The following is an 18,880-nucleotide window of genomic DNA, read 5'->3' as shown; positions in this document are numbered from 1 at the left end:
GGGGGCGGCGGGGGCGGCGCGGGCGCGGGTGCGGGCGCGGGCGCGGGGGGAGCGGGGCCGGCCGCGCGCGTGCGCCGCTCGCGCTCGCAAGGTACCCGCAAACTGCACAAGTGCCTGTCCACCGCGTCCGACGTGTACGCCGCGCCCCCCGCCCCACACTCTCTGCTCACCACGCGACAGTATTGCAGTTTTGGTAGTACAGTCACCTTATAAGACCGCTCGACTCGTCTTTCCGTTCTGAAACAGTCGCAATTTCCACTTCTTTTTTATTTTTTTTCCTTTTCGTTTGTTCGTTTTGCGCGCCGCTCGACTGACTTCACCAGCTCCATTGAATGGGAATGTCGAATGCTGATTTATCCGAGCCGATGGCAAAATTGGATTCATCGTTATGGTCTTAATTTTGTTACTCGCGTCTATCCACCCGACACAACATGTCGTCAAGCGAGCTCGCCAATATCTTCTTTGATTTCTCTTGTTTGGTTCATTTTAGTTTTTATTTTCGTTATTCTATAAACACTAACTGACTTCCTTCATTACCTATACTTATAGCATATCTTGGCGATGTAAATCTGAACCCGACAAGGCGTAACGAGGCCTAATTTTGTTTGTTCAATTTCAGATTCACAGCGTCATGTATACTATACCGACATTGCAGAATCATAATGTTCATCATTAGTAAATAAAACAAATCGATAAAAATATTCATCGATAAAGTAATTGTTGCTTTTCACAGAGACTTGCATGTGCCGAGGTCATGTGTATTCATTTGTATATTTCAAATTTCAGATCGGAATCATTTAATAGGTAATCAAAACAGCAAAACTCACTAACTCCTTCTTAGTTGTCATACCAAGTAGTTGTGTCCCACGTGACGTTGCTCGTACTCGAGTGTTAAGTGTGTCCGTAAGAGCTACGCAGATGCGCCATCCACTGCATCCGAAGCGAGCCCATGTCCTGAGCGCCAGGCACGCGCCGGAGCAGTGGGTGGCGCCTCGTCGCGCTCACCAACCAGCCGCATCGACCGTGCTTGTAATATATTGTGATTTATTTGTCGATACAGAACCGACTATTCCGCAGTCTGTCGCATCTATGGAGTACTTACAAATAATGCAACCCAATGGTATCCAACAAGAGCATCTATTACATTTACATTTGTTTCGTTATCCTTTTTGTTTTGGCACAGTAGGTGGTTGTTACTTTCATAGATTCGAAATTGTGGCTGTGTTTAGCGATGTTCTCCCACACTGCACTTGCACAAGAACTTGCGGCATGTCTTCTAGATACGATAACGATAAAAGGTGACTTACTACTAAAAACTATTCTCTTTATATCCTATCACTTGCTCGGTGTACGACCGGAATCTCTTTGTTATTTGTGCATTCTGAACGAGGCTTTCCATATTGTAATCGACACGAGAGCATTACTTCTAATTCTTTTTGCCTTCTAAGTTGTGTTTAAAATGTATTGTTGAGAAAAAATTTATAATCATAAGCGGTCATTTTATTTTTCCTTTGCTATTTTACATGATTTCCTGTTATCAATGTTTCGTATTTTTTATTGAGTATTTGATTGATATTTGACAAACGCTTCGAACGAAACCCACTTTGTTTATACTTACACATTTACTATAATCGAGAGCCGTTGGTTATATGTTATAATTTTTTGTTTCTAGCTCGACCACAAAGCAAAAAGTTTATATGGCTCGTTTTTGGCTGCCTCTATATTCGACTGTCGTTTTGTCTATGTATGCTTATGGTATCTTCCTTACTATCGCACTGGTTGCATGCACCACTAACCGATGTGCACAAAACGTTATTTTATTATTTGTACATATTAGTTATTATATATTTGCATTGCAATTGTTTGTCCGTCCACACAATGCTTCTCAGAAAGTTCTTAGAACTTGTATGTATAGAAATAACATGTGATGTACAACAAAGGTTTCATGTGTACAGTGGAGGTCCCGATAGCTTTAGTATAGAATGTATATAGGACATTTAGCTTCGCAAAGACTAGAGATACCGCGGGATGAGCTTCACCGCCGCTGGGGCGCTCCCGGCTTCGCTTGCCCATTTCATTAACACTCATCTTCCATTTTTCCATTTTGTTTTGCTCTTATTCACATTTTATTAATGATTTTGTATGCTTCGTTCGCTACTTTCATAACTTTTATAATGTCTGTCGATGTTAGTGAAATAACAACGTGATTTAAAAGATATCGGCGTTTTGACAACATTTTAAAAGCATTTATAACTGTGCAATAAAACTAGTCACCTTGTTTTTTAGCGTGTAATAGCACAGTAATAAATCTAGTCAAAGCTCCTTATTCCCGTGTCTAATGTTCCTAATCCTCATCTAAAGTAAAAATATACATAAAAAATGATTAGTTGTGCAAATAAGCTGAGATTGGACGGGCATGCAATCAGTTTCCTCTCGTAGCATGTTTCTTTACTTCATCTATTTAATATGACACCCGACATATCTCTAGCACCTACATGCGAATGGGTGGTTTCAGCTAATTTCACAACTGCACTAACGCCAATTCTATTGACCCGTAGTTTGTTCTTCTTATCGTCGGTGACAGTCGCTTTTGGAAATATTTCAAGTCTATCACAAATAAATAAATTATTGTTTGTGTCTTTTTACCATCGCTACAAACTGTTTTCAATTGAATACTTAAAAAGCAGCAATTTATCAACTGTCATCGACGTTGCTAAAAACCTTTGACCATCCTCGAATGGTTTTGGGTTTTTAGCTGTGTAATCTGTCAAACGGAGGGATAATCTGTGTGTATTATGTCTACTGGCCGCGTAGACAAGCTGGACAGCTCGTTCTCTCGTTCGCGCTCCAGTAGCATGTCGAGCTTGGAGAACATATCCCAGGAAGGCATCCAGTGCTTGGCATTCGCCGACAGCTATATCAAGAAATCGGGTAAGAAACGATTTTATATTAAGCGTACTTTAATGGAATCGCACGAAAAGCTTTAAGAAATAAAGTAGTTGGTGATGACAGTTGCATTCTATTCAAATAGTTCAATACTCGATAATGTAAATGGCATTTCAATATCATCAAAGTTACAGAGATCACCATTGAGATTTACAATTTTTGATAAGGTGTTTGTGTGGCATGATAATAATGTTAAAATGTGTTTGTTCTTAGATCCAACTTCGCTGGTCCCTACGCTGTGGATCGGCACCACACTGGGATCCGTGCTGACGATGATGATCAACCTTCCAGAAGCTGACCTGCGACACACGCAACCCGTTGTCGTTACGACCAGTGGTGGGTGCCATTTCAAAACCAAATATTTGAATGATGTATTTTATTTAATACTTAAAATCTCTCATTTGAATATTAATTGATTATCTTCGTTTCATTTCAGGTGGTCCCATCTTTAGGTTAAAAGGGTCGATTTTGACCATGTCTTTTCTTGATTGTAATGGTGCTTTAATTCCCTATTCGTATGAAAGCTGGAAGGATGATAGTAAGGATGTGAGTATTTACCATCGCTCCTTATTTATTATTTACGATTGTGTAATTTTATTTTGAACCTTTATAATACTTATTATATCAACATCGGTTATCTATTTTCCATTATAATTAGTTGTATTAATGTTTGTTATTTTTCCATTATATTGTTGGTTGCCTGAAAGATATCACTTATATATTCCCACCGTCTGTGATATATTTTTGCATAAGTTTTTATTCTACCTATTTCTGCTATGGTGGCAGCACAAATAAAGTGTTTAAAGTTAATAAATAATATTTATACACATTTTCTCAATGATCTGGTTCTCATACATAAAATTGAGGGTCAGCACGCATCATACTGACTTTTTAGAATCGAGAGCGAAGAGAAAGGACCCCCACGAAGCAGAGCTCCTCGAGCAGCGGCAGCCACGGCAGCCACACCAGCCCCACGCCGCTGGAGGCGGGCGACCGCCAGTTCGTGGTGATCGCGTCCGAGAAGCAGGCGCGGGTCGTGGCGCTGCCCAGCCAGAACTGCGTGTACCGACAGCAGATTGTCGACACCGACTTTGTCGTTAAAGCTGAGATTGTCAGCCTAAAAGGTGAATGTGTATTGCAATGTACACGACCTATGTTTGTACGACCGTTTTCAATATCCTGTCTATCCATTGTTCAGTTACTAGGTAAGACGAATCTATCCATTTGCACTTACTTCCATTTCATTATCCTATAGACGGATATACTTTGCTATTCATTATCTGTCATTAGGAGGAAAAATAGGCTACCAAGGATAGCACGGCCATTCAAATCTCTTACTTGCTTATCTATTTAAGTTTTATGCAACAACAATAAATTTTGGCCAGTAATGAGTACAGAAACTAACTTCTTTCACACACGTTTCTAGAGGCTTGTATAAGTGGGTGGGATGTTCGTCTTAGTTACTGATGGATAGTGCTTATTCTTTATTGTGAAATGCAAGTTAAGGGTAGATTAATTTGCTATGGAAGATAGCTATTTATCTGTGATCTCCTATACGATATTAAAAACGGCCGTAACGGGTGAATTACTTTTCAGAAAATGGTAAAACGTGTGCAGAATCAGAACTAAGAATATGCATCTCGAAACGTGAATGAATAACATATATTTATTGATGTATTAATGAATTATGTTCACAGATAGCGTGTGCCTTGTGAGCTACCTGTCGACAGGCCACCTGTCGGCCTTCAGCCTGCCCTCGCTCAGGCCGCTGCTCCACATAGACTTTCTGCCGCTCTCTGAGCTCAGGTGAGCACTCCCCGACCCTCCGAACTGACGAATAATTCACCCCTTTTTATTCTATTCACTTTTTACGCAGAAAATTGTTTTTGAAACCGATTGTTTGAGTTAACACAAATCGAAGAGAGGACACACGTTGATTCCAAAAACAATTTTAAAGCTCGATTATTAATAATACTAACCTTTAAATATGTGACTGACGACCGATACCCGAATGAGTTGGAACCCGGACCCGAGCGGCACTCCGCACCGACTGTGGCACTAAATGATAATACAGCTTCTTTTTACATAAACTAGGTTAAACTAGCTTCGCAATACCAGCATGAGAATGCTGTAATTTTACGCTAAGAGATATTTAAATTCTTTATCATTTTACAACATCATTCACCGTCGATCACGATCAGAATGCATTTGCTAATTTATCATTTGGGAGCCGGCCAACTCCTCTCAACCAACTCGTCGATAGATCCGCTTGGCGTGAGACCGGCCTCGAGACACGAGGAAGAAATTTAAAGATTTACGATACGAATTTGCGAATCGCCCCGGTTCTCAGCCAAGCGACACATAAGACGACCGGGCCAGCCGTAACGTGCTAGTGGCTATCGATTTCTAATCACAAAGTAGACAAAATTGCGCAAACCTGTCGAGCACCTCCTGTGCTTTCGATATTTGGCACACTTTATCTATTTTTTATTTTGGTTACGCCGCCGGACGAACCGTACACGACTCGAACACAACCTCTGACCACTGAATGGAACCACACGATTGCATTTTGTCTGTTCGCCCGGGGCCGGTGCGTGCCCGTTTGCCCCACACTGCGCCGCCCCACGCCCCCGCACGGCGCCGCAGCGCGGCCCGCCCCGCCCCCGGGGCGCGCCGCGCTGCGACGGAACCATTAACTGACCGGTGCCTGTGTTCCTGGTAGCTTCCAGACACAGTCCAAACAGAGGGGTATCGTAGACCCAATGCTCTCCATTTGGGGCCAACAACTCATTGTTAACGAGGACACGGACCAGTAAGTCTTCGTCTATAGCGGAATTGCGTTTGTCATGTACCCGCCATCATCACTGTGGAGTCGCTCAGCGGCCTCGCTCTCCTTTGTTAGACATGTTAGTGTTTCATGTTACCCGACCGGCTTCGTCCCCCGCCCCGCCCCTGCGACACCCTCCCTCGTACAGGACGTGGGCGATGTATATTAGATCCGATTGGCATTTTTTAATCAAAAGCTGTCAATAATTTAACAATTCTTAATCGACTAATGATATTGACTATTGAGCTCGTGAAGCGCTCGAATTTTTCTTTTAAAATATATTGATATTACGCAAATGATACATATTAAAATATTAACCAGTATATTGTTAGTCGAAAAATAAAATCCGTTCGCTCTAGTCCCACCCCCGCTTGCCCCTCGCTTGTCAACCCCGTCTGTGTCCCAGCCCCACCCCCAGCCCCACTCACACACACACGACCTCACACGCCCACACGTATCTACAGTCTCATACTATACTCTGTACCCGACACTCTCACTGCTGTTCTCTTATCCTTGTAATCTTTCCTTAACTTTATTTTGTTATGAGCATGACAGCTGTTGCATGGTCTATTGCCTACTTCGACTTTATTTCAGTGATTTCTATCCATGTTTGCTTTTTGGTAGAAATAGACATAACTAAAAACTTTTTATTAGTAACAATACTCAACTGGATGCAAATACAGGTGAGATGATTTAACTACTTTTTAATTATACAACAGAAAGCTCCAGAATCTACTAACTGCAAGTTTATAACAATGATTAAAAAAATAATTTTCTTAGTTCTTTAATTACATTTTTTACCTATTTAGAACATTGACTTTAGTTGAAAATAATCAAAAATTTAGTAGGCATATAATGTTTATTATATCTATCCTATGCTGAGCAATGCGTTCGCCATGAAGAATAATAAATCACTTTTATTAAGAAATAATAAAAAATGTAGTGGCGACTGGCAAAACAGTCTAAATGTATATAATGTGAGTTGTTTGTGGCGTGTTACAGAATCGCCAAGACGTTCTGCTTCAGCAACCGCGGCCACGGCCTCTACCTCGCGTCGCCCACAGAAATACAGAAATTCACTATTGATGCTGAATTCTGGTACGTTTATATGGTTAAATTGAGTCACGTATTATCTATTTTTAAACTATTCTGTCTGTATGTAATGGATTGTATATATAAACTTATTTATACCTGGTCTGATCCTCCACAAATGCATACAAAGTCTGATTTGTTTATATTACATTATTAATAGACCAACGTACTAAATTGAACGGATAAATATTTTCAGAATAATTATTATACACCGAAGTATATCTGGTTTCCGCGTAATGTTTATTCGAACACGTTTTCACACTCACGGACTCAAACTTTTCCAGTCAACAATTGAACGAAATGATGGGAGAATTGTTCCTGCCCCGGGACATGCCCGAGCCGCCCAAGGAGAGCTTCTTCCGCGGCCTCTTCGGAGGGGGAGTGAGACCTCTCGATAGGGAAGAGTTGTGTGAGTACCACTGGAAAATTTTATGTTGTTTTTGGTATGCTCATTGTGTCTATATTGTAATATATGATTATTGTAAGATGCTAAAAGTGAGCCTATATTTTTACTAAATTTCATTACTTTTTACTATTACTTTCATTTCCATTTTTTTTATAGAGAAGATACCATTATAAAAGTCATTCAGAGAATTCATCATGATATCCTGTAGTGTACAATCTATACTAATTTGCTTATGCTAATTATGATAGAAACTGTCTGTCAAACTGTTTTATGTCCGAACCACATCACCGAATGTGATGAGATGACTGAACTGATCAAACATGTGTGTATGCTATTTGTTTCTTTTTTTTTTGCTTTCTCGTTTTTTAATCCACCTCCTGTGTCGGAGGGCACAATAAGTTTGAAATGTTTAATGTAATTTATATGTGCGTGCGCGTGCGCAGTCGGCGAGAGCAGCGGCAAGCCGAACCGCACGGTGGCGAAGCACATCCCGGGCGCGGAGGGCGCGGCGGCGCTGGGGGCGCTGGGGGCGCGCGCGGGCGCCGCCACCAGCGAGGTGGCGCGCGCGCACCAGCTCGTGCTGGAGCGCGGCGACAAGCTGTCGCACCTGGAGGAGCGCACCGAGCGCATGCACTCGCAGGCCGCCGAGTTCTCCACCTCGGCGCACCAGCTCATGCTCAAGTACAAGGACAAGAAGTGGTACCAGCTGTGAGCGGCGCCGCTCGTGGTGCCCTTTGCGCCGCGGCGCCCCGGCGCCCCGGCGCCCCGGCGCCCCGGCGGTCGCGCCGTAGAGCTTAGCCTCCCGTAGTGTTTACGATTTTACCTCTTAGAGTAACACAATTGAACGCACAACGTTTCGTCACTCGCTCATCTTAGAGCACGTAGTTCGGCCCGCGCTCGGTCTCGCCTCGTCGCTCGATCGTTTGCGCCTCGCTCCCCGGCTCCTCGCGACCTCCCGGAGACCGCCCGCTTCGTTCCCTCGGCAGCCCCACGGTGGCGCCGAAGCGATCCTCTCCCTTCCCTCGCCTCCCGTGGCCGTCGCCCTTGTACATACCATTCGCGTTCCGCGATGTGATAATGTAAATAGGATACACTAATGTAAACTTTTTGTACAATTTATCAGTAGTGTCACGGTTGCCACGTCTTCTGTAGCGTCGTCTCTGTAGATCGGAAATGTGATAAAGTCGAGAGTTACTACGACTGGAATTTCGTCTGAGTTAGTCGTCGAAGGATACTCTGTTGTTCTTCGGTTATTTTATATAACAATATTTCGTTTAGATTTAAATAAGAGATACGTTAAAATATCGCATTACACGAGATTATTTAATGTCGCTACTGTTATAATATTATTCTAACTTACGAGTAGGTACATTTTTATAGCTACGGACGGTCGTAAATGAAATAATTACTACGATAGTGATAGCCGATGTTGATCTGTATAAAGTATTGATAAAAATAAATGATTAAAATATGTTTAAACGATTGGAGATTTAAGCATTGGATGACAATAATTTTGTTACTCATGTTGAGATTACTTTGACACCGCGAGGTGTATTTCCGTTTCACTTCTCTTACGCTTCACTTTTCTTATTATTTATTTACTCTTTCTCTCTCTCTCTGTTCTCTCTCTATGTTAATGCACACACGATTGAGTTGTTCTACGATAAATACTATTTTAATTACGTGTATATAAAATATGCCTTATACAATTTATCTTCAAGTTAATTAGTTATTAATTAATATATCTTTATGTATTTTTATAATGCACACTTCGTAGTCATTCGGTAACGAAATACGCTTAGTGATAATTTTTAATGTTAAAGAGTAACCTGCGGTCGGGGCGCGTCGCCCGCGTAACTATAGCAATACTAACTGAGGGTTGCCAGCCTCAAGCAAACCAGACCAATCGGTGTCGTGTCGGTGTTGCTAGTATAAACTGCTACGTTAAAATAATGTAAAGTTATAACTTAAAGCGTATTGTATATTGCTGAATTAAGAGTCGAGTGCCGGCTCACTATACCACCTCCCACAGTCATCCTTCGCAAACGTTGCTATGTATCCATTGAATTGTTATATTTTATCGTCTGTTGTATCCTCAGCAATGTATAAATGTTGGATGCCAAAGTTTACTATTTTGAAATTGAATTTTGTATATAAGAATTATTATTGTTATAATATTTGTAAACATATTTTATTTAGTGAATTCTAGTTTAGTTAGATCCGCGTACGACAATTAGAGTTACTTGTGATGACGTGGAATTTATGCGATGAATATGATAACTAATGTTGTTCCGAAGTATATGATGGAAGTTGGATATTTTAAACTGAGTATTTTGTTACAAATGCAAGTATAGAGTCGGTTCCAGGTTTCTTTCGAGAAATGAATATTTTCGTATCGGTGTTTACTAATTTTAGCGGTTGCAGATTTTATTGAATTGATATACATACTAACTAAATGTATTGCGTTATGATTTAGCGTAGATTCAACTTTCAGTCCTTTAGCTATCTTCCACCTTGGAATATTTCGGGCTCGTCGAGTCATTAGGACATTTCTAAATTGAAGAACACAATCATGTCATCTCGCTTGCACTTATACGCATATTTCTATGTTAGAGATAGATAGACTATTTGAGAAATTTTATTGACATTTTATATCTCCCTATACGAACATGTTACGCCTGTATTTTAGATTTAAAATACACGCGTAACATGTTATCGCTTTAGCAAAACATTATAGTTTATTTATTTGTTGTAATATGGTCAAAATCTCATCATTACTAAACAAATCACAGTAATATTATATTTAAAATACACGTTATAATATGTTTCAATACAAAATATTCTAGTCCAGTGTGCACACAGAGATTATAACTTCTTCAGAATTTATAACTTATTTTGTTCTTTTGATTTAATGGACGGCAAAATAAATTTATCTGACAAATGCAAACGATAGTTTTCAAAGCTATTAAACTATCTCTTATATATAAGGAAAAAATATAATATCAATTAATCTTCACATACAGCATGAAAGCACTCTATCTTAAGAACATAATACTTTCGACCTGCGAACCTCCATAACACCACGTTCTATAGGCCAATAAAAATCATTATAATCATTATTATCTCGATCGAATTAATTATGGAATATAAAAGTGTTGGTAAATAGCGTTCATCATCAATACACCAATTTAAGTCGTTTGAAACAATCAAGCGTACGAGCTGATGTCTCGAATTATAGGGAATAAGTTTAAGTGTTCTAACCTTTTGTATCTCTCTTACAGAGTGCTATCATGTAACATCCACAATATGATTTATTAAGATTGGTTGAGGATTATTTTTGTATTTATTTAACTTAGATTGCTTTCACTGTATTATATTATATGTTTATGTTATATAATATAAAAAAAAGATACAGAACAATATTTCTATTTTGGATGTTAGCTCCGGGTCGATGTCCTTGAACGCTGATTCATTTCGCAATCATGGGACTAAAGTAATATAAGATTTGTAAATAAAATAACAAAATTGTGGCAAATTATTACTTGTTAACGTGTATTGTAGTTTATTTCACGTTTATTTTAGTACGACTGTGTCTTTTCTAACTCCGTAATGGATATCAACTATACATATTGTATATATTTGACGCTGTTGAATTATATTATTTAGTTTGGTAGATGATTATAGTCATTATATATAAATAAAACATGAAAAATAAAATTATATCAAACTATTTTGGTTGTGTAATTTTTCCCTGAATTGTTCCTATTTAGTAAATGGATTCTTAAGGTATCTTTATAGTAACCTCACATATGCATATTATATGCTTATCTATTAAGTTGACATAGCCTGCGCTCTAATTATGTGATAAATTCTAGAGACGTATTAAATACAAGGTTATAGGGAATAAGAAGTAGATGTAGGGGCCATCCATAAATTACACAAACGAAGTTTGGCTTTTAAAACCTCTTCCCCCTACTCGTCACAGCCTGTCACATTTTTAGGAAGAACATTTTAACACATTTTAAATTTTAAGAAGGTATTTTACAAAATCTAAGCGAAAGAAGCCGATTTGATTGTTAGATCGAATTCGCTAATTTTAAATTTCGAATCACAGCACATTTTTTAAACTTTATCATGTGACATGTCACTAAGGTTTAGATACTCCTGCCCCTTGTCACACTGTCACATTTCGGTGATATCTTACTGAGACATAATTTATCGATATTCACTGTCGATGATGCAGGTACTGTTGGTAATCATCGTAGCTAAAAAGTGAAGTTCTATCGATTTAATAGAAAATTTTAATACAATATAAAACCTCTCAAACTGATTCGGCCTTGAGACATTTATAAAGAAGATAAAAAATTTAATGGCAAACAGTAGCAACTAGACTCTAGTAATCCGTGATTTCGCCTCAGCAATCGATTTTCTTATACTCTTTCGATTTCATGTGCTTAAGGGACTCTTTTAAAAATTTCCCATTTAATATAGCGTTCAAAGCTAAAAATTAATTTTTTTGATTTTATACAAGTCCATATGTAGGAAATGAACAAAATGAATTTTAATGGTTCAGAATGTAATAATGCAGGCAAAGGGTTCCGTTGTATTTTAATTAAATAGTTAAACAGCAGAAGACAAAACCAAATATAAAGTTGAACAGTTTTCCAACTCCCAACATGAGATTTTTGTTCAACGGACTACTTCTGCAATAATAACCCCTAGCGGGTTGTTTTATACATCTTCCATCTAAAACAGTGATTGCCTACGATTTTATTACAGTTGTGAGGAGAGCGAAATAAAAAACCAATTGCTTTTCCGATCATTATATATATTTGCTGTTCTTTTTTACATTGCTTACAATTTAAATAAGTGGTTAGATGTCCGGCCCTTGTGCCTAAGCAACCAACCAAATACCGTTACGTATGAACATATTTGACGACACGTCGCGAACTTTAAAGGCATTCTATTGGCTCTTTTAACACAGCGCACTTTCTGATTGTTAAAATTTGTCCAAGGTTGTTATTAAAAAACTTTGAATTCATTGGGAACTTAGAGGCGATGGGGTATTTGATTAGCTATTAAACCTATTTTATGACATATACAAACATACATACAGCGTTCATATATTAATCTTAAAATTAGCACCCTTTGATGGGCGTCGCTCGCGTCACTGTTTCTATCGTTTTCAATTCAATATTTCATTGTGTTATTTTATACAGAAAATTTACGGTTGCATTTTAATTAAGTATATTATTTATATCACAAACTCCACCAAACTATGTCACCATATCAAATATGCACAACGCCAAGTTATAATTTTATTTCTGTTAATTTCACGAGACGAATATCACATTAAACGACGAGACACACACCTTGCCGCGGCGACGCCCGTCTAAATTCGCAAATCACATTCCATTACACAACTACGCTACACGAAAACATTACCTCTCAAACTCAAAGCTAACAGTAAAATTGCACAATTGCTTTAAAAGGCCCAAGTATTAATGCACTTGACACGAGTATAGCTATCTCTCTGTAGCTTACTCTCGTATAAGACGTCTGTCCTTGTCAAACTATACAACAAATGCACCGCCTCGAGCCTCGTGAGGATATGATACACAATATGTATAGGAATTTCATCATATGTTTTAAGTAGAAAACTCATAATGAACGATTCACACAAATGGCCGCACCCTTACCTAATAATAAATAAATTTTCAAAATTTATTTTAAAATAATTATGAAACTGAAATCGTGGTACAAACAACAAATATCATAATGTACAGAAAAAATATACAATTTTATGCAATATGCTTTTACGATTTTGGCTTCCAGTCCAAAGGGTAACTCTTTCATCAAATGTGCTTGAATTGTAAACAACCAAAGTCAATCAATCTAAATCCATTATAAAAAGGTTGCATTGTATACACATTATAATTCACACAGTATTTTTGAAGTCATCACAAACTACATATTTCATTTGAAAAATACAAATACAATTAAGGTTTACACGTTAACAATAAAATAACACAGATGATATATTGTTCGATATATGCGTGTCGGATTGCGGCACAGATAACAGACATCAATAGCCACGGCTGTCAATGATAGAGACATAACTAGCCATGTCTATAAAAACTATGTACAATGCTCTGTGCGAGTCTCACCAGTAATATAAAGTTATTGGCTGAACAAATTTGAGACCGTTAAAAATAATCTCACGAGAGAAAACTGCCACTTCTCCCGTGATTCCAATTGAATGTTTGTACAGCATTACCAAGAGAATACAAATATCACATAATCACATGAAGTACGGCCAGCAATCTCTCGCCCGACGTTTACAACGGGTTAACGACCCATAACATGGATAAAATTTACGAACGTTACAGATAAACAAAATTTATATAAACTTGCATCAAATCAAACAGTTTGAACACCAATGTCAACAGACAGACAACAAATTGACTACAAGTACAACAAGCAACAGTATTTAATCACTTTAAAAATAACAATTGAAACCGACTCGATATAGATTCGCGAGAGGCAACTTTGCGCATTCTGTAGTAATGATCTTCAATGTCACATTGCTTTAATGGAAGCCCTAACCTGCCAAAGCTCAGAGGGAACATAATTTTTAACTTTCTTGTATAGAAATGAGCAGGGGACGGAATTGCAGCGGGGAAGTTAAGAGAGATGGCCTCCAATACAATGTTTAGCTCGAAAACACCACTCTTACGTATATCGATGAGGTGAGCGCCACACAAATCTCCACAAACAGTATACGAATCCCGCTTCACGCCGATATGTGACTGATATAACGTTTCGATATGATTGTTACGGAAACGCAAGGTACAAACCGTCGAAAGCTAAGCGATCCATCTACATTAGGTACGATATTAAGGCTACGCGTTACGTTATGTACAAACCTAACCTAACCATATCCAATTGAACACTATCGCGATACTTCGCCGCGCGTCGGCCGCGGAACCGGACGCCGCTGAGGATTCCTCATTTCCCAAATATTCGCTTAAACAAATTGCTATGCTGGCAATTGCTGGATTTTAGATTTACGGGACAAAACTTTAACGTGATCGCGATGGAAGCGTTCCATTCAGAAAATCGTATATTATAATACTTCTTTGTTTTTTCAAAATATGGGTCATTGTATCCAGAATGTACCCGACATTCGACAGTAGCCCTATGGATACAAGGACACACGTCAATAGAAATAAAATGATTTATAAAAGCTACTTTAGACTGTATAAAGGGGCAAGGCGACGGGCGCTCTACCGGCGACCGCGAGCGGTAGATCACTACTGAGGTCCTTAATTTATTTACAAAATACAAATCTATGTTAAATACTGGTCCAATATATTTCACAAACACGTAGAAAACTTTTCACTGTCGGTTCGACGTTCGCGCCGCAGTTCGCTTGCCGAGGTACCTTCGAGTTTATATATAAACAGTTATACGCTAGCATTTGAAATGGAATTAGGACAGATACGTTGTATTTTAGATGTTCTTAGTGTAACATTGGGAAAGACAATTATAATCTAAGTGACGAATCTCGAAGTTTCTTCTAACTACACACATTGACACGCAGTATATACACGGAGTATCCAACTGCACGCAAGCGCCCACCGCACGAGGCGAGTCCGTGCGACTCAGCTTTCGTCCATTCCACTCCTCCGGGAGCCGCGCGCGAAGGCAACCCTCAAATTGACGTCACTAAATATAACACGATTTCTTTTAATTTTACTAAATTGCCCTACGCTTTAGTGAAAATATGGAATTGAATCAATTTTTATCATTACAATAATAAAAAGATTTGTTTATATATCTCGATATAAAATGATATTTTTAGTCAAGAGTCAGACACGTGTTATTCCGATTAATACGTTAGCGGCGACATTCCGAACACCGAAAGCTGTAACTTGGCCCATCCCGTTGAGCAAGTATTCGTCTCCTAACATTAGAGTATTTAACACTTAGGATGTATTCTCAAAGTCTACAATCACCGCTCAATACTTTTTGAATACGAAACATCATATAAGGCAGTCAAACGAATAAAATATTTACATCAACGTTATTTCCTGTCTCGCTCTAACTACACCACACTTTGCTATGTTAGAGCGAAACAGATATAGGTTGTGGGTCGAACTACTCTCGAATTAACTAAGCCGATATTTACAGGCAGCGACCACAGCACTTTGTGTTGTTAAACAAACGATTTGTTTTGGTATTTGTAAATAAAGGAAATAAAAAGGAATAAAAAAAAGTTAAAAAATGAATAGAAAGTTTTTCAAATTAATATAATATTTTAATAAATTAAGGTAATAAATCTTAAAAGGAAATATCATTAAAATAATTTAGTAAGAAAGTGATTTAGCTTATCTTTTTTAGTTTAAAAATTTCTATTTAATTTATCAAAATATCAAATGTACAATAAATTATATTGACATTAAAATTTCCATCACAAAAGTCTATTTCAATACGAAAATGAATGAATGAATAATACTTGTTCCCGAGAAATGACAATCGATCATAATACCCTTTAATGAATAAATATGAGTGGGGAGTTTGAATTTCATAAATTTTTCGATATTTACGTACAAAAAAAAATTCGCTTTCCTTCATTTATTGTGAAGTTTTATCCTAATGTGCTCTTTAAATTATTAATCTTGTAAATCTTCGAATGTTTGTTTGTTATTTTTGCAAGTTTCGCCTATTTATTTATTTGTCGCTATCAAATCGTTTGTTTAACGCACGCTACCGGTCCACATTTCGAAGTGATAAGATACAGAAAGGAATGTGGGGCGAGTGGGACACGAGGGAATCATCTCTCCGCCGAGCTGTCGTCGCAACTCGTGTCGCAAGCGGTGCTGGTATCGTTACTGTTATACGTATCACTGGTATCGTTACCCGCGTTACCGGTATCGTTATCGCATTGGGTACTATCGTTACCGCTCGATCTGGATTCGTTCGAAATGTTATCGTGGACGGCGTTCGGACTGTCACTAAACGCGCTAGCGGACGGCGAGTGGTCGACTTGATTTTCGACTTTATTCGCATCAGCATTAAGGTTCAATGTTGCATCATTGGGCACCACGCAACTATCTTGGGTTTCGGCAGTTCTGACGTCGCCGCGGGTGACGTCACTCGGCGCGCTAGTGCTGTTCTTGGCGGGGGTGAGTACCGGTTTTTCCGGTTCGCCGAGCGGTATATCGATGTTATCCATCGCGTTATCGTTGACGATGTTGGCGATGTCCTGCGGCGCCATGCAGCTCATGGCCGACAGCAGGTTGTTGGTCAGTTCGACCATTTCGCCGAACTTCGCCTCCATGTTCTCCATTTTATGTGACAGATCGTTGACCTCCGAGTCATCTGAAATGCGTCAGAATTGTTATATTATTGTGATGAATGATTGTAAATCAATGTTTTCAAAATCAAATTTAACAATATTCTTTTTAAAGTTGCATTAAATTTAATGTTCAAGTATGATTAATACTACTAATAAATATGTATTTTAATTTAAACTGAGCGTGGAAGATCAGATCACTGGCTAGAATCGACAAAATATATAGATAGTAGCAATAGCAATAGGTACGAAAGTTACACAAAGGAAACGGGAAATAAGCTTCCTCAAGACATTGAGCTATGCATCAGTTAAAACAGTGATAAAATATTAATGTACGTATTTATTTTTGCATTAACAGAGCGTGTTTATTACGTGTTTCCGTTGCGTATGTTTTGATGATGTTTTATCATTACTATATTATTTACAATATGAATTTGTTACAACTGCAACATTTTCTGACTTTTACTAAGAGATTAAAGATATTGTATTACTGTATGCTGTGTCTTTACAGCGTGGTATTAACGATAAGTTATATTATAACATATTTTTAAATAATAATAAAATGGTAATGTGTAAAATTTAAAAGCAGTTTTTCTTTGTTTTTTGTAAATTCTTGATTTTTAACACCGAATTGTCGTGTGCGTGTGCGCGTGCTTGTAGGTGTGTGTGAGCGCGAGTGCGTGTGCGTGCGTGTGCGCACATCTCACCGTTAGGCCACGTGCTCGGCGGCGCGAAGGGGTCCACGGGCGGCGGGCACACGTCGGAGAAGTGCGCCCAGCCCTCGTCCGCGGTGTCGTCCGCGGGCCCGGCGCCCCCGCAGCCCGCGTCCGGCGCCCCGCAGCCCGCATCCAGCGCCCCGCACCCCTCGTCTGGCGCCCCGCCCCCGGCCGCGTCGGGCCCGGCGCCCTCCGCCCCGCCCGCTCCTGCGCCTTCGTCCCAACCGCGCGAATTTTCGAACATTTGCGAACACACTACTCTCGTATTACTAACCACGTGTGGTCTGACTAAATGCTAGTGAAGTTAACTGGATATCGTTTATATCTAATGGAAACCGACCTATTACTAATAAGTTAGACTACGTCGTATTTTATCATTCTTTTTTCAAAAAAGAGAATTCGTATGATTAATCGTTTCAGTATCGTGTTTAAATGAAAAGACGACTGGTTAATTTCATGAAAAATTATTATATCTGACGGTGGTACCCTCATTAAAGCAGATCTCAGACAGACAAACAGATACTTGTGTTGCAGTAACAATAGAGTCAAAATTTATATCAGATTTGGATGAAATTCGATTCACACAACACGGGTTTATAGTTAAAACGCGTTTTCCCTATTTAAAACAAATTACTGCGCTTTTTACAACTAGTCATAACTACTAATTTATCACAACTAAAAATAGAATATACAATATTTTCACAGCAAAACTGTATTTTACTTTATTTCGATTAATTTTTTGTCTTTTAGATTAGTTGTTCAGATGAATAAAATAAGTTTAAAGCGATTTGCGAGTTAGAATTTAGTGTCAAAACGCCAAACTAAAATCAACTTTAGCGCGATTTCCACGTTTAGATAACTTAGCAATAAGAATTATAATAAAACCTTAATTAATTAAAAAGAGAGGCTTTTACCCAGCAGTGGGACAGCGGTGGCTGATTAAAAAAAAACCAAGCCCTGACTAGGGAAAACGCATTCTAACAGAAAACGTATGTTTATTGTAACATATAGTCGTATAGAATGAAATATATATACATTGAACGTTGCAGCAATTTAAAGAATTGTATTGTTTATAAAATTACTCTATTATAGACTAGGTCTAAGCATTTAACTTCACGAATATATTGCAGTACGATAAACCATTGAAATACTTACATTCGGTTATATTACTGATGACTTCCTGGTACGACTCGTCGTTCCAATAACTGAAATATTATTTACATATATAAACATTTACATATAAATATTCTCTATAAAAACTATATGTAAGGAATCTAATGGGGGTGTATTTAATATTGATTAGATCATAACAAGAATGTACTGTGATTCTACATAACTGCCTCATTGTTATAGTCAGCTGATATCAAATCGAAGCCGGTCACAAGGACCATAACAAAGTGAGGGTAGTCGGGCCGAACATTTAATAAACAACATTTAAAGTCCGTTTCTAACTGATTCGACGATTTCATAGAATTCGCTCATTAAGCTCAACGAGTTTTGACAATGAGAAATTTTGAAAGAATAGAAAAAATTTG

The 18,880-nt window shown here is 38.5% G+C and overlaps 3 protein-coding genes across 3 annotated transcripts in view; 1 reads left to right on the top strand and 2 right to left on the bottom strand.

Moving 5' to 3' along the window:
• LOC119834038 (syntaxin-binding protein 5) overlaps positions 1-11,001 on the top strand; it is a 192,904-nt gene extending 181,903 nt beyond the window's left edge. Inside the window, exons 17-25 of the mRNA XM_038358314.1 lie at positions 2,806-2,931; positions 3,160-3,282; positions 3,383-3,492; positions 3,842-4,070; positions 4,644-4,752; positions 5,669-5,758; positions 6,776-6,871; positions 7,150-7,274; positions 7,715-11,001. Of these exons, the coding sequence (XP_038214242.1) occupies positions 2,806-2,931; positions 3,160-3,282; positions 3,383-3,492; positions 3,842-4,070; positions 4,644-4,752; positions 5,669-5,758; positions 6,776-6,871; positions 7,150-7,274; positions 7,715-7,983 (1,277 nt within the window). The 3' untranslated portion in view covers positions 7,984-11,001. The remainder of the gene's footprint in view (positions 1-2,805; positions 2,932-3,159; positions 3,283-3,382; positions 3,493-3,841; positions 4,071-4,643; positions 4,753-5,668; positions 5,759-6,775; positions 6,872-7,149; positions 7,275-7,714) is intronic.
• Positions 11,002-15,623: 4,622 nt separating this feature from the next.
• On the bottom strand, positions 15,624-18,754 carry LOC119833830 (dentin sialophosphoprotein-like). Its single transcript, XM_038358026.1, has 3 exons — positions 18,501-18,754; positions 17,337-17,600; positions 15,624-16,655 (listed from the first exon to the last, which is right to left on the bottom strand). Exons 2-3 carry the CDS (start codon positions 17,587-17,589, stop codon positions 16,108-16,110), a joined length of 801 nt encoding a protein of 266 aa, XP_038213954.1. The 5' UTR covers positions 17,590-17,600; positions 18,501-18,754; the 3' UTR covers positions 15,624-16,107.
• LOC119834036 (serine/threonine-protein phosphatase 6 regulatory subunit 3-B) overlaps positions 18,605-18,880 on the bottom strand; it is a 5,733-nt gene continuing 5,457 nt past the window's right edge. The window contains exon 9 of the mRNA XM_038358313.1: positions 18,605-18,619. Coding sequence (XP_038214241.1) covers positions 18,605-18,619 — 15 coding nt within the window. The remainder of the gene's footprint in view (positions 18,620-18,880) is intronic.

This window comes from Zerene cesonia, chromosome 18, assembly GCF_012273895.1.
Source record: "Zerene cesonia ecotype Mississippi chromosome 18, Zerene_cesonia_1.1, whole genome shotgun sequence".
In the NCBI taxonomy this organism is placed as follows: domain Eukaryota; kingdom Metazoa; phylum Arthropoda; class Insecta; order Lepidoptera; family Pieridae; genus Zerene; species Zerene cesonia.
The sequence above is the reverse complement of the archived record's forward strand: the minus strand, read 5'-3'. Positions and strand labels throughout refer to the sequence as shown.